The sequence below is a fragment of the Budorcas taxicolor genome, chromosome X (assembly GCF_023091745.1).
Source record: "Budorcas taxicolor isolate Tak-1 chromosome X, Takin1.1, whole genome shotgun sequence".
Taxonomy (NCBI): Eukaryota; Metazoa; Chordata; class Mammalia; order Artiodactyla; family Bovidae; genus Budorcas; species Budorcas taxicolor.
Genome location: NC_068935.1, coordinates 127,601,078 through 127,623,417, shown reverse-complemented (window position 1 = coordinate 127,623,417; position 22,340 = coordinate 127,601,078). Strand labels below are relative to the sequence as shown.

The window sequence follows — 22,340 nt, the reverse complement described above, 5'->3', positions numbered from 1 at the left end:
ACCAGAGATCAAATTGCCAACATCCGCTGGATCATCAAAAGGCAAGAGAGCTCCACAAAAACATCTATTTCTGCTTTATTGACTATGCCAAAGCCTTTGACTGTGTGGATCATCACAGACCGTGGAAAACTCTGAAAGAGATGGGAATACCAGAACACCTGACCTGCCTCTTGAGAAACCTGTTTGCAGGTCAGGAAGCAACAGTTAGAACTGGACATGGAACAACAGACTGGTTCCAAATAGGAAAAGGAGTACATCAAGGCTATATATTGTCACCCTGCTTATTTAACTTCTATGCAGAGTACATCATGAGAAATGCTGGGCTGGAGGAAGCACAAGCTGGAATCAAGATTGCTGGGAGAAATATCACTAACCTCAGACATGCAGATGATACCATCCTTATGGCAGAAAGTGAAGAATTAAAGATCCTCTTGATGAAAGTGAAAGAAGAGAGTGAAGAAGTTGACTTAAAGCTCAACATTCAGAAAACTAAGATCATGGCATCTGGTCCCATCATTTCATGGCAAATAGATGGGAAAACAGTGGAGACAGTGTCAGAGTTTATTTTGGGGGGCTCCAAAATCACTGCACATGGTGATTGCAGCCATGAAATTAAAAAACGCTTACTCCTTGGAAGGAAAGTTATGACCAACCTAGACAGCATATTAAAAAGCAGAGACATCACTTTGTCAACAAAGGTCCATCTCGTCAAGTCTGTGGTTTTTCCAGTGGTCGTGTATGTATGTGAGAGTTGGCTGTGAAGAAAGCTGAGCGCCAAAGAATTGATGCTTTTGAAGTGTGGTGTTGGAGAAGACTCCTGAGAGTCCCTTGGACTGCAAGGAGATCCAACCAGTCCATTCTAAGGAGATTAGTCCTGGGTATTCATTGGAAGGACTGATGTTGAAGCTAAAACTCCAATACTTTGGCCACCTGATGCGAAGAGCTGACTCATTTGCAAAGACCCTGATGCTGGGAAAGATTGAGGGCAGGAGGAGAAGAGGACAACAGAGTATGAGATGGTTGGATGGCATCACCGACTCGATGGACATGAGTTTGGGTGAACTCCAGGAGTTGGTGATGGACAGGGAGGCCTGGCGTGCCGCAGTTCATGGGTCGCAAAGAGTTGGACACGACTGAGCGACTGAACTGAACCAAAAACAAACATACAGCAAATGCCACGCTTCGCAGTGAAATACTGTATACGTTATCCTTGAGATCATGTTGCTGTTGTTCAGTCACTAAATCATGTCTGACTCTTTGCAGCCCCATGGACTGTAGCACTCCAGACTCCCTGTCCTTCACAATCTCCCTGAGTTTGCTCAAGCTCATGTCCTTTGAGTTGGTGATGTTATGTAACCATCTCATCCTCTGCCGTCCCCTTCTCTTTTTGCTTTCAGTCTTTCCCAGCATCAGGGATTTTTCTAAAGAGTCGGCACTTTGCAACAGATAGCCAAAGTATTGGAGCTTCGGCTTCAGCATCAGTCCTTCCAATAAATAGTCAGGGTTGATTTCCTTTAGGATTGACTGGTTTGGTCTCCTTGTACAAGGAACACTTAAGAGTCTTCTTCAGAACCACAGTTTGAAAGCATCAGTTCTTTGGAGCTCAGCCTTCTTTATGGTCCAGCTCTCATATCCCTACGTGACTACTAGAAAAACCATAGCTTTGACTATAGGGACCCTTGTTTATATTTGTTAATATTTATGATATAATTTTATCCAAAAGTATATTTGGAAGCACACCTTAATATCATTTATAAAAATAGGGCATTTGTTTTTGAAAAATTAATAAAAATGAAATTAATCAGACATGAATCTAGAGGCAGATTCTTTTTTCCAGTAACTTGCAGGGCTGTCAGCAGGGACAGTGAATCACATGACTCACCTGGTTTGTTTCCTGTCTCTCAGGAATCACTGTCTTTTGTTGCCTGATTTCCTAGTGTCAAAGAAACTGTTTATTTTATATAAAAAACATTTATATATTTGTTTTTGGCTTTTTCAAAAAGGAGGGTAAATCTGGCTTCTGTTACTCCATCTTGACTGGAATCAGATCTCATTTAATTAAATGTCTGATCATTTCTTAGTCCTGTTTTGTTAATGAAGGGTTGGTTTAACATAAACTTCATTGTGGTGAAAGGCCTTTCCTTTAAAGGCAAGCATAGATTTTGTGTTTATTTTTGTTTTATTTTTAAAAATAACTGGTAATTTAAAGACCCAGACTCTGAGGACCCATAGAGTGGGGTCCCTGAGGTAGATAATTCCTGAGACTTTTGTCATTTTCTATTGCTACATGGTTTGTTTCTGAAGGCTCTTCATGGTCTCACCCTTTTTGGAGTTTTGACTTACTGATGTGTTTAATAAATTTTAATGAAAGACAGATTGAGAGAAATTGCTGATGGGCAAACTTGGTTGTACTGTATTCATGCACTGGCTCAGGAGGAAAATCTCTATGAAATTACTCTGAGTTACCTTTGTGGAAAGCCCTGAACTCCATATTCTAGCTTATCTGATCTAGCTGGATCAAATCAAAAGTGATTTGCAAAAACTTTTATGTTCTTGGCACATTGCTGTGATTTATTTTTAAGGCATAGAAAGTTGTCCAAATATTAACACACATATTACAGATTTGGAAGTAAACTGCCTATAGTTATGTAGAGCACAGTACACTTTTCAAAGAAGTTTGTAAAGAATGTGGTTTTACTTGACCAGTGTGTGATAATAAACTCATTTCTTACATGTGATCATGAGCCTTATTTATAATTCAATAGCAGATGTTTGTTTTCATTGTTAATTTACAACTCAGACATTCTTGGCTTAACTCCAGTTTTCTCTATATCTCATAAAATTTTTTTTAAAGTTAGAATGAAACTTTCTTTCAGAATATGCTTCAAATGGGGCCAGATTACTTTAGAAACAGGTTTAATTACCAGAAATTGAGATCTTTGAAGAATCCCTAAATATCATTTTCGTCCATCATTTTCAGCCTCCCCTACTGCTGTCAGACCCACTGACTTACAGGGCAGCAGCGGTGCCTATTAGGGTTCTGGCTCCCAACTCAAGCTAATGAGCAGTGTAATGGCTGAGAGCTTGTGAGAAACAGGCGAGGAGCCAAAGGGCCTAGAGTATATGAAACTAAATAATTAATATAAGAATAATGAGGGATTGACTGTCCATCCTGTTCTACATCCCGGCCTTTTTGATCAAAGGGTGCCATTTCCTTACTGTTTTACATTATCTTAATTACAACAGCCTATATAAATATTTGGACTTTGAATAGGATGGAAGTGAAAAAGGGATTGGAATAGCATGTGGTCTTTTTTTTTTTTTTAATTTAGCCCACAGATATTAAAAGTTTAAACAAGTTAAATGCAATAGCTCTTCCTGTTTTACAAGTGAAAGAGGGCTTCCCTCCGCCCCCTCACCGGTGGTCCTTAACAGTGTGTGTTTTTCTTTTCAGCGTCAAAGTCAGGATTGTTACCTCCACCACCTGCGCTCCCTCCAAGACCTTGTCCATCACAGGTAGGAGACAACATTGATTTTTGTATATTGTCTTTCCGTAGGGAGTTGTCCTCCCACTGTGCTTCCTTTGCACGGGTTGATCACCACCGAACTGGCCAGTCAGGTTTCCAACATGATGTCTGGACTGGACTGGGAGAGCAGAGCATGGCTGAATTTCTTCCTATCCAGCCAGCCCCCAGCCTCAGATGGAAGAGATAGTCTCCTTAAGCAAATGTGTGAAACAGTTCAGTCTTGGCTATGGAGGGTTGCATGTGGTTTTTCACACAAAGAGGAGCAGAAAGGGTGCCTCTCTGATTGTGGCTAGGGAACATGTATATTCTGTGAAGTATGTGTACCTTGAGTGCCTATATTTTCCTTGGTGTTTTAGGAGCGGTTTTCTACATAAACTAAAAATAAATGGTCATCAGCATGGGTTTAGTGCTGTGGTTTGGGTTCACAGTGCTTTTTTTAGGATGGTATTTTCCTTTGGGACAGTGAGCTGATCTAGCAGGAGTGGAAGAGTATGTCACCTGAATCTGTTCCACTTGTGAATGAATTCTGCCTTTTTGACATGTGGTACTATGTCTTTATTCATCACTTTTTGTAGAGTTGAAAGTGAGAAGCAGGCAGCAAATCCATAGAGTGTGGTACAGGGTGCTACAGAGCCTTCCTTTCATTAATTGCTGCTGAAGAAACTATCTTTAAGGACCCTCTAACAACTTTCGGCAGGAAATGTTGACAAATGTCTCTGTGCACAGTCTCATTTTTTACCTCCTTGCTCTGGATAGTTCAGAGCATACCTTTCCATATGGTGCATCTCAGGACTCGCTGAGTGACTGAAACCACTTGTAACATTGATTTGTCCTTCCTTTAGAGAATTAGATGGTCTTTAGTGTCCACTCAACCTGAAGATGCAAATACCATGAGACATTGGCTTCTTCCTTCAGTTTTTAGGGTAATTAAAAGCCCTTTTCCTCCTGACCCACATATAAACAAGTGAGAACTTATTTTTCCAATAGTCCAGCATTAGCTTTATGAGAGATTGGTTAACCAACAAGTGTTTATTGAATTTCCACTATTTATCTCCTGCTAAGCTTTAGTTCAGGGGCTTCCCAGGTGGCACAGTGGTAAAGAGTCTGCCTGCCAATGCAGGATACACAAGAGACGCCAGTTTGACCCCTAGGTTGTGAAGATCCCCTGGAGTAGGAAATGGCAACCCACTCAGGTATTCTTGTCTGGAAAATCCCACAGACAGAGGAGCCTGATGGGATATAGTCCATAGGGTCACAAAAAGTTGGACATGACTGAACATGTGTGCATTACTACCAAAGGTTTTAGTTCCATCCTTGTCCTTCTTTGGCTATGATTTCTACTTATTTAAATTATTCAGTTTAGTCACTCAGTCATGTCTGACTCTTTGCAACCCCATGGACTGTAGCACGCCAGGCCTCCCTGTCCATCACCAAATCCCGGAGCTTGCTCAAACTCATGTCTATTGAATCGGTGATACCATCCAACCATCTCATCCTCTGTTGTCATCTTCTCCTCCTGCCTTCAATTTTTCCCAACATCAGGGTCTTTTCAGATGAATCAGTTCTTTGCATCAGGTGGCCAAAGTAATGGAGTTTCAGCTTTAGCATCATTCCTTCCAAAGAACACCCAGGACTGATCTCCTTTAGAAGGGACTCTCAAGAGTCTTCTCCAACACCACAGTTCAAAAGCATCAGTTCTTCAGTGCTCAGCTTTCTTTATAGTCCAACCCTCACATCCATACAAGACTAGTGGACAAACCATAGCTTTGATTAGACAGACCTTTGTTGGCAAAATAATGTCTCTGCTTTTCAATATGCTGTCTAGGTTGGTTATAGCTTTTCTTCCAAGGAGTAAGCGTCTTTTAATTTCATGGCTTCAGTCACCGTCTGCAGTGAGTTTGGAGCCCAAGAAAATAAAGTCTGTCACTGTTTCCATTGTTTCCCCATCTATTTGCATGAAGTGATGGGACTGGATGCTATGATCTTAGTTTTTTTAATGTTGAGTTTTAAGCTAACTTTTTCACTCTCCTCTTTCACTTTCATCAAGAAGCTCTTTAGTTCTTCTTCACTTTCTGCCATAAGGGTGGTGTCATCTGCATATCTGAGGTTATTGACATTTCTCCCAGCAATCTTGATTCCAGCTTGTGCTTCTTCCAGTCCAGCATTTCTCATGATGTACTCTGCATAGAAGTTAAATAAGCAGGGTGACAATATATAGCCTTGATGTACTCCTTTCCCTATTTGGAACCAGATTGTTGTTCCATGTCCATTTCTAACTGTTGCTTCCTGACCTGCATACAGATTTTTCAGGAGGCAGGTAAGGTGGTCTGGTATTCCCATCTCTTTCAGAATTTTCCACAGTTTGTGGTGATCCACACAGTCAAAGGCTTTGGCATAGTCAATAAAGCAGAAGTAGATGTTTTTCTGGAACTCTCTTGCTTTTTTTGATGATCCAACATATGTTGGCAATTTGATCTCTGGTTCCTCTGCCTTTTCTATATCCAGCTTGAACATCTGGAAGTTCACGGTTCATGAACTGTTGAAGCCTGGCTTGGAGAATTTTGAGCATCGCTTTGCTAACATGTGAGATGAGTGCAATTGTGTGGTAGTTTGAGCATTCTTTGGCATTGCCTTTCTTTGGTATTGGAATGAAAACTGACCTTTTCCAGTCCTGTGGCCACTGCTGAGTTTTCCAATTTTGCTGGCATATTGAGTGTAGCACTTTCACAGCATCATCTTTCAGGATTTGAAATAGCTCCACTGGAATTCCATAAGCTCCACCAGCTTTGTTTGTAGTGATACTTCCTAAGGCCCACTTGACTTCGCATTCTAGGATGTCTCCCTCTAGGTGAGTGATCACACCATCCTGGTTATCTGGGTCATGAAGATCTTTTTTGTATAGTTCTCCTGTGTATCCTTGCCACCTCTTCTTAATATCTTCTTCTGTTAGGTCCATACCATTTCTGTCCTTTATTGTGCCCATCTTTGCATGAAATGTTCCCTTGGTGTCTCTAATTTTCTTGAAGAGCTCTCTAGTCTTTCCCATTCTATTGTTTTCCTCTCTTTCTTTTCATTGATCACTGAGGAAGCCTTTCTTACCTCTCCTTGCTATTCTTTGGATTCGACTTCCCAGCAAACTTGGCTTCCCAGCAGGAAGTTGTGCTTGACGTCCCAGCAGGAACACAGGACCGCAGCCACAGTCCTGGGCTGCTGGAGCGTGGGATTTAAATTACTGTGTTTATTGAGCATCTACAATACAGCATGAATTTGTGCTATGTTCTTTCTCGGTTTTCTTTTCTTTCTTTTTTTTTTTTGGCCATGTTGTGCAGGATGTGGTATCTTGTTTCCCCAACCAGGGATCGAGCCCAGGCCCCCTGCATTGGAAGCACAGAGTCTTAACCACTGGACCTCCTTGGAAGCCCCTTAAGTGCTTTCAATATAGTAGTTAATCTTCACAATAATCCTATGATATAGGTACAGATATTTTGTTGTTATTGTTCAGTTGCAAAGTCGTGTCTGACTCTTTGTAGCCCCATGGACTGCAGTGTGCCAGGCTCTCCTGTCCTTCACTATCTTCTAGAATTTGCTCAGATTCACGTCCATTGAGTTGGTTATGCCGTCAATCTCATCCTCTGCCGCCCCCTTCTATTAACCTTTTAGAAAAGCAGATGAGGAAATTGAACCATACAGGGGTTAAGCAAGTCACCCATGGTGACACAGTTGGTAAACAGTAGAGCCAAGGTCCATTTTCTGAAGGTTTCTCCCCTTTCCTGTAGTTGCAGTCAAAGTATCTGTGTGCATGGGAAGACAGGGATCCATTGCACTGGCAATTGAGACTTTCACCACATACCCTAGAAGGACCTAGATGAGCTGACTCCTGATTTGGACCAACAGTAAAACTGTCACAACAGAATTAGTGGACATTCCGGAGGTGCTTATCTACCAGCTACTGGTTTCCGAGTGGGGCTTGGGAGTCACCTGGATGAATACATGAAAGACTTGTCTGAAAAGGCTTTTGTGACCAACCTCCTTATGTTTCTCCTGCTGCGCAAGTGACAGTAGTTACTTCCTGGTTGTGAACTGTGCTGCCTTATCAGCAGTTCTTATCTGAGCTACTCAGTGTAGGTTTCCTGCTTGCTCTGGGGCTTGGTGACTGAGGAGCTGATGGGGGTCTGGGAATGCTCAAGTCACTGTTAATGAAGGAGACTGCTTCTTTGTCTGCCAGATTTCCCATCACATTGTAAACACTGAGCCCAGCGCTCAGCCCAAGCCTCCAGCTCAGCTGCCTAAGTATGGAGATTTCAGACTCCAGAAACAGGTGTGTAAGAAAAGCAGGCAGGAAAAACCCTTCACCACTTCCCTCCCCCATGCTCCCCTCACCCACTGTATGTGGGACACGAGAGGGAGTCTTGGGTGATTGGTACATGATGGTGCATTGTTTTTGTGCCATGTCAAATTCCTAATATTGGCTCTAGGAGTAAATCACCTAACCACCTGTATGGGGCACCTGTATGTTTCAATCTTTCCCAAACTACTTTTGATAAAGTAGCCTCCTGGGAGATAGTAATAGAGCTCTGTGGTAAGATGAATTTGCTGCCTCGGTACCTGCTCTGGGAGATTCACAGTGCGCACAAGCCCATTAAAGGCTTTGAAGTTCTGCAGTAAAGGAACCTGGTCAATTTTGTTAAAGCTGGCAGTTTTCTAGCGTGTGTGACCATTCATCCCTTTATTTATGAAATACCTGTTAATATCCTAAGGACTTAGTGGTTAGGACACATTATTATACACCAGCCTTAAGGTGTTGGTAAGAACATTTCCAGACATCTTTAATCTGTCACCTCATCTCTGTATTATGTGATTAAAGTTAAATTTTTATATCTTATGCCAATAGCTTTCCTTGGAAGAGACGAGAATGAAAACAAGAGTTTATCACACATTAGCTTGGGATTGTAGTGTTTTTTTGTTTGCTGTGTTTTCTTAATTTCTCCTTCTTATTCTCTCATGAGGTTATTTTTACCACTTCACAACAAATTTTATTACAGAGAACTTAAATACTTGGAGTTATTCTTTTTCTCTGGTAAAATAAAAAAATAAATGTTTCTTGGTGTGTATGGACAATCAAGCTTACTTTGGAAAAAATATATATATATACTTAACTATAGAGACTTCTTCTATGGGGCTTAAAACTGTAGTCCTTGGGGGAGAAACCAAGAAGCCTGATATAATTAAAATAATTATATTTATTAGTAGATTTGAAAAGAGATTAAGTTTTAAAATTTTTGAATTATTTTTTGATTTAACATTTTCATATTATTTAACTTGATAAATGGCCAAGACTAGACTATAATAAATGAGAAAACATTTTATTTCTCCAAAAAGTACGCTGTTTAAAAAACGATTTGGCCAATCAGTGATGTACTGTCAGGTTTTAAGTATATAAGAGAGTTTGTATATTGCAGATATGTGCCAAAAGATATATAGATAGATAAGACCTTAGATAGATCATTCCTATGTATACCAAAAGTCCATCTCTACTTTTATCAAGTGAGAGATATGAGGTGTAGGTTTTCAGCATAAAATGCAGTGTAGCTGACCCATGTTTAGACCAGACATCACCATGATATGAACATCTGGATTAAGTTATCCAGATGGGGCCCTGGAGTTAGGAGAATGAATAAATTCAAAGAAACCAATCTTATTTCTTATACTATATGGAAAACCGAAAGTGAAGTCGCTAAGTCGTGTCCAACTCTTTGTGACCCCATGGACTGTAGCCTACCACGCTCCTCCATCCATGGGATTTTCCAGGCAAGAGTACTGGAGTGGTTTGCCATTTCCTTCTCCAAAGGGTCTTCCCGACCCAGGGATCAAGCCTGTGTCTCCTGCATTGTAGGCAGACGCTTTACCATCTGAGCACCATTGGTAAGATCAAGAAGGGCCAAGTAGTATATAAAGAATCAAATGTTTTGGTTCCATGTTTTCCTGTGGACAGGCCAGAGAGCAGGGTGTGGTATTTTGGCTCAGGCTAGAAGCCAGAGGTAACACTTTTTTTTTTTTTAAAGACTGATTCATAGTGTAAATGGTAAAAAAGCAATCACAAGTTCTATATGGAGCAGTATTAAAAAGAGAGTTAGTTAAATTTATTTGTTCATTGTTTGTATGCATAAAAAGTGCGTAAAATGCCATCAACAGGGTTGGTACTTGTTTGTTTGTTTTATTTTATTTTAAAAAATTTTTTTTTAATTTTTATTTTTACTTTATTTTACTTTACAATACCAAGGGACACATACAGACTGAAAGTGAAGGGCTGGAAAAAGATATTCCACGCAAATAGAGACCAAAAGAAAGCAGGAGTGGCAATACTCATATCCGATAAAATAGACTTTAAAACAAAGGCTGTGAAAAGAGACAAAGAAGGCCACTACATAATGATCAAAGGATCAATCCAAGAAGAAGATATAACAATTATAAATATATATGCACCCAATATAGGACCACCGCAATATGTAAGACAAATGCTAACAAGTATGAAAGGGGAAATGAACAATAACACAATAATAGTGGGAGACTTTAATACCCCACTCACATCTATGGACAAATCAACTAAATAGAAAATTAACAAAGAAACGCAAACTTTAGATGATACAATAGACCAGTTAGACCTAATTGATATCTATAGGACATTTCACCCCAAAACAATGAATTTCACCTTTTTCTCAAGTGCTCACAGAACCTTCTCCAGGATAGATCACATCCTGGGCCATAAATGTAACCTTGATAAATTAAAAAAAATCGAAATCATTCCAAGCATCTTTTCTGACCATAATACATTAAGATTAGATCTCAATTACAGGAGAAAAACTATTAAAAATTCCAGCATATGGAGGCTGAATAACACGCTTCTGAATAACCAACAAATTACAGAAGAAATCAAAAAAGAAATCAAAATATGCATAGAAACTAATGAAAATGAAAACACAACAACCCAAAACCTGTGGGACACTATAAAAGCAGTGCTAAGAGGAAAGTTCATAGCAATACAGGCATACCTCAAGAAATAAGAAAAAAGTCAAATAAATAACCTAACTCTACACCTAAAGCAACTAGAAAAGGAAGAAATGGAGAACCCCAGAGTTAGTAGAAGGAAAGAAATCTTAAAAATTAGGGCAGAAATAAATGCAAAAGAAACAAAAGAGACCATAGCAAAAATCAACAAAGCCAAAAGCTGGTTCTTTGAAAGGATAAATAAAATTGACAAACCATTAGCCAGACTCATCAAGAAACAAAGAGAGAAAAATCAAATCAATAAAATTAGAAATGAAAATGGAGAGATCACAACAGACAACACAGAAATACAAAGGATCATAAGAGACTACTATCAGCAATTATGTGCCAATAAAATGGACAACGTGGAAGAAATGGACAAATTCTTAGAAAAGTACAACTTTCCAAAACTGAACCAGGAAGAAATAGAAAATCTTAACAGACCCATCACAAGCACAGAAATTGAAACTGTAATCAGAAACCTTCCAGCAAACAAAAGCCCAGGTCCAGACAGCTTCACAGCTGAATTCTACCAAAAATTTCGAGAAGAGCTAACACCTATCCTACTCAAACTCTTCCAGAAAATTGCAGAGGAAGGTCAACTTTCAAACTCATTCTATGAGGCCACCATCACCCTAATACCAAAACCTGACAAAGATGCTACAAAAAAAGAAAACTACAGGCCAATATCACTGATGAACATAGATGCAAAAATCCTCAACAAAATTCTAGCAATCAGAATCCAACAACACATTAAAAAGATCATACACCATGACCAAGTGGGCTTTATCCCAGGGATGCAAGGATTCTTCAATATCCGCAAATCAATCAATGGTACTTGTCTTGTAGGTCTGTTTTCTGTTCAGGGCCTGTATGGTACTTCAATAGCCAAATCTCTTTAATAGTGTTGATCTCATGCCAGATTTTTTTTTAAATTTATTTATTTTAATTGGAGGCTAATTACTTTACAATATTGCATTGGTTTTGCCATACATCAGCATGAATCTGCCACGGGTGCACACGTGTTCCCCTTCCTGAACCCCCCTCCCACCTCCCTCCCCATACCATCCCTCTGGGTCATCCCAGTACACCAGCCCCAAGCATCCTGTATCATGCATTGAACCTGGACTTCTCATGCCAGATTTCTTATGGTAATTGTGATAGAACCACAGCTTCAGTGTAATTATGTTTAATAAAGAGAAGATTTTTTTTTTGTCCAAAGAATAATCTTTTCAGTTTTATATTAGCACCACATTTGATGAATTGGGGCCCCATCTAGACTCATGTGCTCTGAATTTTCCTACTTATATTACTAATTTCTTACCTTTTAATGGCAAGTGCTCTTTGCAAGCAATGAGGTGAGCACTACAATAGCACTGTGGGATGAATCACTATGGAAGAAGCCTTTTAGCAGTACTTCTAAGCTCTGAGAAACCAGGAGGGCTTCATGGAAGTGCTGAGGTTACCAGTTAAATTGAGTTTTACAGAAACAAGAGAACTTTTCTTTTCAATGGCTGAAGAATTCAGAGCATTACTATAGAGAAAAAGCAAATGCAAAGAAACAGGCTTAAGAGAAGTTCCTGTGTGTTGGTGGAACTGCCCACAATTTGGAAAGTAGTAGATTTTAGGTGAGAGAGATTTCATGTTTGAATGTGGCAGTAAAGAGCAGCTGGCCTGCTTACTTGAGACCTGGTGGTGCCAGAGCTATGAGAGAGGGACCTCCTGAGCCTAGAGTTCTGTCTGGGGAGCAGCCCCTGAGGGCACAGCACAGGGTATAACACAGCCCAGCGGAGCTTATCTTTGCAGACATTGCCATCATCTTAGACGGGGGAGGGGTTCAATCTACTGAGGCCTGGGCCCTATCCTCAGAACTTATGGTGTGGGGTGAGGCCTGAGCACTGGGAGTTTGTAGAAGTTCCCCAGGTGATTCTGAAAGTACAGTCAGGATTGAGAAGCACTGAACTAAGGTGAGAGGAAGGAATGTTCAAAGAAGTTGAGAATATAGGGGATTTGTCAGTGCTCTGCCCTGACTTCTTAAAGGGCATGGTGGGAGGCTTTCTCAAGTTGGGGGGATTGGAGGCATGAAGTCCAGCCAGGATACATCCAGACCCTGTGGGGACAGGAATCCCAGTCACAGTGAATGGCCTAGGGGTCTCGGGCTTCAAATGATGATTGATTTTAGCAGGGTCAGAGGGTATGATGGGAAGGTCTTGCTGGAAGAACTAGTTGCTGTGTGCCTCTGGTCATGTGTGTACTGTTGTGAAGAAGTAGCATTGAACACAGATGGCCTTGAAAAGAAATCATAGTCCATTCAGCTAATTTGTCATCTAACTTTGTCATCTGGCTAGGATCAGGTCTCTAAGGCAATATTGAACCCACTGGGAATATGTTGGGCATGATACTTTACTTCAAAGCCAAATTTCTTAGATACAGCTTGATATAAAATACTCTCTTTATTTCATTTGGAAGGAAAGGCTGAAGTTCATTTAAACTCAAATGGCAGTTTGTAGGCCCTGAAGTTCTTAAATATTTGATACTCCATGCTTTTTTAAAAAAATACATTGTTTTTATAAATTAATATCATATCATTTCAAGTATGCTTTTCACAAGTTAATATATAGCTGATAATACAAAATAGTAAGTTCTCCTGGGAGACATTAAGAGTTTTAGATCTCTCTCTCTTTTTTGACATTACTACTGATTATGTAAGTGTCTTAAAGTGTCCTGTAGTACGTTTTTAGAATGTAAATTTGATTAAAGTATAGCATGCATACTGAATCCGTTTAAAATGCATGTTAAATACATTTTTAGGAGGATAAAATGAAATATATCATTGGTAGCTTTCAAATATCTATAGGAAAACAGCAAGAAACATTGTGTGTAAACAATATAGAAATGTCACAGCTTCTAAAATTTTGTGCCTTTATTCTTTATCAAATTAAAACTCAGAAGGCATATATCACATATCATGAGATCTTTTATAATATATTCAGCTGATCTCATGTAATATACATTAGTTACCACATCACCTCAATATATTGGTTATGTAGATGAATCATGTTTGTAAGCTTTCCAAGGTATATACAACATCCTGATTTTTACTCATCAAAATATAAATTTAGTATATGCCAAGAGGTAGTCTTTTATGTATTTATGTATTGGAAACTCAGTAATTATTTGAAGGCATTTTTCTTCCAAATTATTACTCTGTTCTGTCCTACAGTGCATGCTGAAGATTAGCTGAAAATCACAATATGTTAGTGAGTGTTTTAGTGATTACAGAAAGAAGATCTAGGCCCAGGATTTATCTTTATTTGCAATGATGAAAGAACATAATGAAAGCTATACAACATTATACAAGTGTGTCTGTCTGTGGTCTTATCCTTAGCCCTGCTATTGTGTAGCTCTATGGCTTTGTGGGAAGTAAGCAAATTCGACTGACAGACCTAGTATCTCTTCTAGGAAATGAGAAGATTAGTCTAGATAGATCCTCTTAGTTCTTAAGGTGTCAGATTTTATGTTGTATTCCTCTGTCCAAAGAAAATTTTGTTGAAAATATAGATGAAACATCAGAAAACATAACTGAGTACAAGATGGCTTGGACTAATCTTTCCCTGCTTCCCTCCCACTTCTCTCTAAGTACAACTAAAAACTCTAGGCATAATATGGCAGAAAGAGGATTTTAAAAGATGTAAAGAGGAAAGCAAGCCAGCTAGGGCCTCAGGACTTGAGGAACAGCATAGTAGTGAGTTCCCTGAGTTTAAAAAAAATCTTTCACATATCCTGGACTGGGCACAGGAAAAGCCTGCGACCCAGAACCACTGACAGATGCAAACAGAAAGAAAATGTACTGTCTAGCCGGAGGACTGGGAAAGAAGTAGCTAAGCTGGTTATAAACTTTTTTTTGACAATACTTAACTCTACCCCAGTCAAACACCATGGTTACTTCTCCCTCCAATGTCAGCAGAGACCTACTGGGGAGGTATCTTGCCCCTTATGCGGTAGCAGTAGACATCCCAGAGTGGTGCTTTCTTAGCCAGCAGAGATGGCTTCAGCAGAGACTAAGGGGGAATCTAGTCTCTTAAATGTGACTGATGGCCGCAGATAGCCTGGGGAGGCATGTTACACCCTCCCAGATGGTGTCACTGGAGACTGAAACATTCCCAGGTAAGAAAACCCAAAGAATTTGTCACTAGTAGACTTGCCCTATAAAAAATGCTAAACCATGTTCTCCAGGCTGAAATAAAAGGATATTAAACAGTGCCTTGAGGCTATAAAAAGAAATTAAGAAAGGTAAAGGTAGTTACATAGGTAAATACAAAAGCTAGTAAATAATTTAAAATCTGTGTTAATGGGCACACATGTATAAAAATGTTGGTTGTGAGAATAGTAATAGAGGGTGGCAGCAGAGCTATACAGGACCAGAGGTATGTGTACTATTGATACTAAGTTGGTATTAATTCAAACTTATTATAATGTTAATATGTTAACTATAATTCCAAGGGTAACTACTAAGGAAAAACCTAAAAAAAGAGGGTTGAGAACAAAACAGATATAAGACATAGAAAACAAACAGCAAATGGAAGAAGTAAATATTTCCTTTTACTAATTGCTTTAAATTATATAGATTAAAATCTCCAATTAAAAGGCAGAGACAGAATTGATTTAAAAATTATTCAAATATGTGCTGTCTACAGTAGACTTCACTTTAGATCCATTGATACAAACAGATTGAAAGTGAAAGGATAGAAAAAGATATAACATACAAATAGTAACCAAAAGAGAGCTGGCATATATATGCTAATATCAGACCAAAATAAACTTAAAGACAAAAATTGTTACAGGAGGCATAGAATGACATTATGTATTGATAAAAGAATCAGTGCATTAATATGTTAAAAATTATAAACCTATACACACCTAACAACAGAGCCTCAAAATATATGAAGCAGAACCAACAGAACTGAAGGGAATAATAACGAATTCTACAATAATAGAGACTTTAATACACCACTTTCATCAATGGATTGACAACTAGGCAGAAGACAAATGAGGAAGTAGAGGCCCAATAGACATCTATAGAACCCTCTACTCAACAATAGCCTATACGTTTTCCCTCAAGTGCACATGTGACATTCTCTAGGATAGACAGTATGTTAGGCCACAAAACAAGTCTCAACACATTTTAAAAAACTGAAATCATATAGAGTATCTTCTTTGACCACAGTGGAATGAAACTAGAATTCAATAAAAAGTAAAACTGGAAGATTCAGTAATGTGGAAATTAGATGACATATCCTTACAGGAAACAATGGATCTTAACGGATACACAAAACAACTAGATGTAAATTAGGATATCAAAAAACATTAATCATGAGGGGAGGACAGTACAAATGCAGGGTTGTTAAATTAAGAGATCAGCAATTTAAAACAATCATGTATATATTATTCGTATGATATTTATAGCTTATTTTATATATTGCTATATAAAAACTTCATGGTAACCACAAACCAAAAATCAATATTAGATGTACACACAAAATGGAAAAAGGAATCCAAACATAATGCTGAAGATAGTCATCAGATCACAAGAGAACAAAAAAAGAAGAAAGGAACTTAAAAGTCTTAAAAAAACACCCCAGTTAACAAAATTTACTTTCTACAGGACACTCACTGTAGAGCTAAAGACACACACACACACACACACACACACACACACACTGAAAGTGAGAGGATGGAACAAGATATTTCATGTAAATGAAAATGACAAGAAAGCAGGAGCATTTACACTCATATCAGACAAAATAGACTTTAAAACAAAGGCTATAACAGAAACCAAAGAAGGGCATTATAAGACAAAGGAATCAGTACAAGAAAGGATATTACACTTGTTAATATATATGTACACAATACAGGAGCACCTAAATATGTAAAGGAAATATTACCAGATATCCACAGAGAAATTGCCAATAATACAATAATAGTATGAGACCTTACACCCCCACATACATCAAAGGATAGATCATGCAAAAAATTAGTAAGGTAACAGTGGTCTTAAATGACACAATAGACCAATGGACTTAATAAATATTAGGACATTTCATCTAAAAAGAGCAGAATATACATTCTTTTCAAGTGCACATGGAACGTTCTCCAGGATAGACCACAAACTAGGCCACAAAGGAAGTCTCAACAATTTTAAGAGGATACAAATTATGTAAAGCATTTTTTCCAACCACAGTGGTATGAAAGGGAAATCAATTACAGAAAAAAGCAAGACAAGCAAAACACATGGAGAGTAAACAACATGCTAGTAAAAAACCAATAGGTCAATAACAAGATCAAAGAGTAAAAAAGAAAATACCTCAAGACAAGTAAAAATAGAAACACAACTTTCTAAAATCTGTGGGATGCAGCAAAAGCAGTTCCATAAGGAAAGTTATAGGGATACATGCCTTCCTTAAGACCTAAACAATCTAAAGGAGTTAGAAAAAGACCAAACATATTCCAGTCAGCAGAAGGAAGGAAATCATAAAGATCAGAGGGGAAATAAATAGACCAAAAAAATAACATACCCGACATTAGAAAATAGGAAACCAAGAGTTGTTCTTTAAAAAGGTAAACAAAATTATAAGCCTTTAGCCAGGCTCATCAAAAAGAGAGAGAACCCAAATGAACAACATAAGATATGAAAGAGGAGAAATAACAACCAGTTTCAGAGAGATTGAAAAAATAATAAGAGAATGCTACAGATAGTTACATGCCAACAAATTGGGCATCCTAGAAGAAATGGATAAGTTTCTAGAAACATAAAACTTGCCAAAACTGAATCAGGAAGGAAAATTTGAACAGGCCTATCACTAATAGTGAAATTGAGTTTATAATTAAAAAACAAAACCTCCCAGCAAACGAAAGTCCTGGATCAGCAGCTTCAAAGGGAAATTCTTCCAAATGTAAGAGGGCTACTAGTTATCTTTAAACTATTCCAAAAACTTTAAGAGGACAGAACACTCCTAAATTCATTCTACAAGGCCACCATTTTACCAAAACCAGAGAAAGACATTGCCAAAAAAAGCCACAGAGCAACATCTTTGATGAATGTAGATGCAAAAATTTCAATAAAATATTACTAAACTCAATCTAGCAATATATAAAAAGAATCATACACCATGATCGACTGGGGTGTATTCTAGGATGCAAAGATGTTTTAGTATTCACAAATCAATGTGATATACACCATCTTAACAAAAGGAAGGATCATGATCACATAATCATCTAAATAGATGCACAAAAAGCCTTTGACAAAGTTCAGTATCAATTCATGATTGAAAAAACTGTCATCAAAGTTGGTGTAGAGAGACTATATCTCAATGTAATAAAGGCTCTTTATGACAAACCCACAGTTAGCATCATCCTTAGTGGTGGAAAGCTAAAAGGATTTCCTCTAAAGATAAGAAACAAGACAAGGAAACCCACTCTTGTCACTTCTGTTTAACATAGTATTGGAAGTCCTGACAACAGCAATCAGAGAAGAAAAAGAAATAAAAAGCATCCAAATTGGAAGGGAAGAAGTAAAACTATTTGCAGATGACCTGATAGTGTACATAGAAAACCCTAAAGTCTCCACCTCAAAACTATTAGAACTAATTAATGAATTCAGTGAACTTGCAGGATACAAGATTAATATACAGAAATCTATTTGTTTTCTATTTATTAATAATGAACTATTGGAAAGTGAAAGTAAAAAAAATTGCATCAAAAAGAACAAAATACCTAGGAATAAACTTAAGGTGAAAGACTTATACTCTGAAAACTACAAAACATTGATGAAAGAAATTGAAGATGATACAATGAATTGGAACAATATCCCATGTTCTTATAGTGTTAGAATTAATATTGTTAAAATATCTATACTACCCAAAGCAATCTATAGATTTAATGCAATTCCTATCAGAATTCCCATGATATTTTTCATAGAACTAGAATAAATAATCCTGAAATTCACATGGAACCATGGAAGACCTCGAATTGTTAAAGCAATCTTGAGGGAAAAAAGAATAAAGTTGGAGGTTTTGCTCATATAAACTCATGCACCCGGAGTGCAAAGCCACAGTAATCAGAATAGCATGGTACTGGCACAGAAACAGACACATAGATCAATAGAACAGAGAGCCCAGAACTTATGCATGTATGGTCAGTTAATCTATGACAAAGGAGGCAAGAATATACAATGGAGAAAAGATAGTCTCTTCAGTAAATAGTGTTGTAAAAACTGGATAACTACATGTAAAAGAATGAAATTAGAACATTTTCTCACACCATATACAAAAATAAGCTTTAAATGGTTTCATGATCTACCTATAAGAGCTGAAACCATAAAACTAGAATAGTCCTTGACATAACTAAGAGCAATATATTTTTGAATCTGTTTCCTAAGACAAAAGAAATAAAAGCAAAAATATACAAAAGGGACCAAGTTAAAGTTAAAAGCTTTTGCATAGCAAAGGGAATAGTCAGCAAAACAAAAAGACAACCTAATGAATGGGAAAAAATAATTTGTAAATTATATGACCAACAAGGGACTGATATCCAGGATAAATACCCATACAACTTGATATTTTAATAAAAGCAACCTTATTAGAAGATGGGTAGAAAACTTGAATAGACATTTTTCCAAAGAAGATAGGCAGATGGTCAACAGGCACATGAAGAGGTGGTCAGTGTTGCTAATTATTGGAGAAATGCAATCAAAACCATGATGAAACATCACCTCACACCTGTCAGAATGGCTGTCATCAAAATGACCACAAATAGAAAATGTTGACGAGGATGTGGAGGAAGGGCAACTCTAGTACATTGTCAATAGAAGTGTAAATTGGTGCAGTTACTTTGAAAAATAGTATGGAGGTTTTTTTCTCAAAAAAGTAAAAATAGAACTACTCTATGATCCAGCAATTCTACTTTTGAGTATACATCTGAAAAAAAAAGAAAAAACGAATTCAAAAAGATACATGCACTCTAATGTTCACAGCAGCATTATTTAGAAGATACAAAAGCAACCTAAGTATCCATCAACAGAGTAATGGTTAAAGAAGTGGTGTGAGTATATATACATACACATATATACATACATACATACATGCATACACACACACACAGGAATATTACTCAGGCATAAAAAAGAATAAAATTCTACCATTTATAGCAATGTGAGTGGACATAAGAGAATATTATGCTTAGTGAAGTAAGTCAAATACTGTTTTATCACTTATGTGTGGGATCTGCAAAGCAAACGAATGTATATAGTAAAACAGAAATAGACTCACAGTTAAAGAAAACTAGTGGATACCACAGGGAGAGGGAAGTAAAGAGGTACAAGATAGGCATATGGGATTAATAGGTATAAACTACTATGTATAAAATAGATTAGCAACAAGGGTTAGGATTAGACACAGCACAGGAAATTATAGCCATTATTTTGTAATAACCTTAAATGGAGTATAGTTTATAAAAATGCTGAGTCACTATGCTGTACACCTTAAACTAATATAATATTGTAAAAAAAGAATAGAAACTAACTGAACCCAAAGCTAGCAGAAGGAAAGACATAACAAAGAATGGAGATAAATAGAGAATAGGAAAACAAGCGAGAAGTCATTGAAATCATAAGTTGGGTTTCTGAGATCAGCAAAATGGATAAACCTTTAGCTTTACTGACCAAGAATGTAATTAATCTTGTGTTGTCCTCTAGTTAAAATAAAAGGCTGTATTTTAAATTAAAATAGGTTATGATAAATGTATCTCTCATTATAGATCACACTGTTTTGAATTTATCAAGGCTGAAGATTCAAGTAGATTATTCTGCTTTGTGTAAGACCTTTTTTCTTGTGCTGACTTTGCCAATACATTTTACGCTATGATACCTCGTTGTAGAATTGTTTTATAGTTTACTCAGAAAGTTAATTGTAATCCTAGGTTGGTATACCATGAAGAAGCAGTTGTTGTTTAGATAGAATTTTGAGAGTTCTGAATGTCCTCTTATAAGGACTTATTAAAGAAATTTGAAAAGTAGTATTTTCAAACAGTTGACTCTGCATGAGAATTTCAAAAAGCAAAGGAAATGGCTGTAGTGAGAAGTTCAAGGAGAAGAGGGAATGACAGTATATTGAGATTGGAATAGAAGAAAGATTAATTATAATTCCCTCCTTTAAAAGGACCACGCATACAGGGTTATCATTAAGTAATTAGCCTCCAATTAAAATAAATAAATTAAAAAAAAGACCACTCAAAGTGTGCCATCTTTCAACATATGCCATTAGAATTTTCCCCGAGAACTAGTTCAAAAGAAAGAAAAAATTCTGTATGACATTTATTTTAGTATTAAATAAAAATTAAAACAGTACAGACAACACAGATGTTCGAGAAGAAGGGTCTGGTTAAGAGTATTGTATGTATATCCACCTAATAGAATATTAGACAGCCATTCTTTGGAAGGAATGATGCTAAAGCTGAAACTCCAGTACTTTGGCCACCTCATGCGAAGAGTTGACTCATTGGAAAAGACTCTGATGCTGGGAGGGATTGGAGGCAGGAGGAGAAGGGGACAACAGAGGATGAGATGGCTGGATGGCATCACCCACTCGATGGACGTGAGTTTGGGTGAACTCTGGGAGTTGGTGATGGACAGGGAGGCCTGGCGTGCTGTGATTCATGGGGTCGCAAAGAGTCAGACACGACTGAGCGACTGAACTGAACTGAACTGAGAATGACTACATGGAGAATAGTAGAAATATCTGAATACAGAAAATTGATTGTACCACATAAAAGTATTTAGTAGACTTTGATAATAAGGTGTTCTTATCTCTGAAAGTGATCCTGAAGGTGTTGGCCATTATGCTGTGGTCAGAGTTTGAATTCCTTTCCCATTGTTGCTGGCCAATGTTGTCTTCTCATTGGGCCATTGAAGTTAATTCCTCAGTGAATTTCCACTAATTCTTTTTATTAGTCTAAAAGGGTCACTTAAGTAATTAATTTATAATTTAGCTATCTCATCTTAGTAAAGTAATGCTCAAAATTCTCCAAGCCAGGCTTCAACAATACGTGAACTATGAACTTCCAGATGTTCAAGCTGGTTTTAGAAAAGGCAGAGGAACCAGAGATCAAATTGCAGACATCCACTGGATCATCAAAAAAGCAAGAGAGTTCCAGAAAAACATCTATTTCTGCTTTATTGACTATGTCAAAGCCTTTGACTGTGTGGATCACCACAAACTGTGGAAAATTCTGAAAGTGATGGGAATACCAGACCACCTGACCTGCCTCTTGAGAAACCTGCATGCAGGTCAGGAAACAACAATTAGAACTGGACATGGAACAACAGACTGGTTCCAAATAGGAAAAGGAGTACATCAAGGCTATATATTGTCACCCTGCTTATTTAACTTCTATGCAGAGTACATCATGAGAAACCCTGGGCTGGAAGAAGCACAAGCTGGAATCAAGATTGCTGGGAGAAATATCAATAACCTCAGATATGCAGATGACACCACCCTTATGGCAGAAAGTGAAGAGGAACTAAAAAGCCTCTTAATGAAAGTGAAAGAGGAGAGTGAAAAAGTTGGCTTAAAGCTCAACATTCAGAAAACAAAGATCATGGCATCTGGTCCCATCACTTCATGGGAAATAGATGGGGAAACAGTGGAAACAGTGTCAGACTTTATTTTTTGGGCTCCAAAATCACTGCAGATGGTGATTGCAGCCATGAAATTA

General features: G+C 37.7%; 1 protein-coding gene across 1 annotated transcript in view; it reads left to right on the top strand.

The window, feature by feature from the left end:
- Positions 1-22,340, top strand: part of REPS2 (RALBP1 associated Eps domain containing 2) — a 240,497-nt gene that overhangs the window by 175,015 nt on the left and 43,142 nt on the right. The window contains exon 14 of the mRNA XM_052663622.1: positions 3,455-3,516. Within this exon, the coding sequence (XP_052519582.1) occupies positions 3,455-3,516 (62 nt within the window). The remainder of the gene's footprint in view (positions 1-3,454; positions 3,517-22,340) is intronic.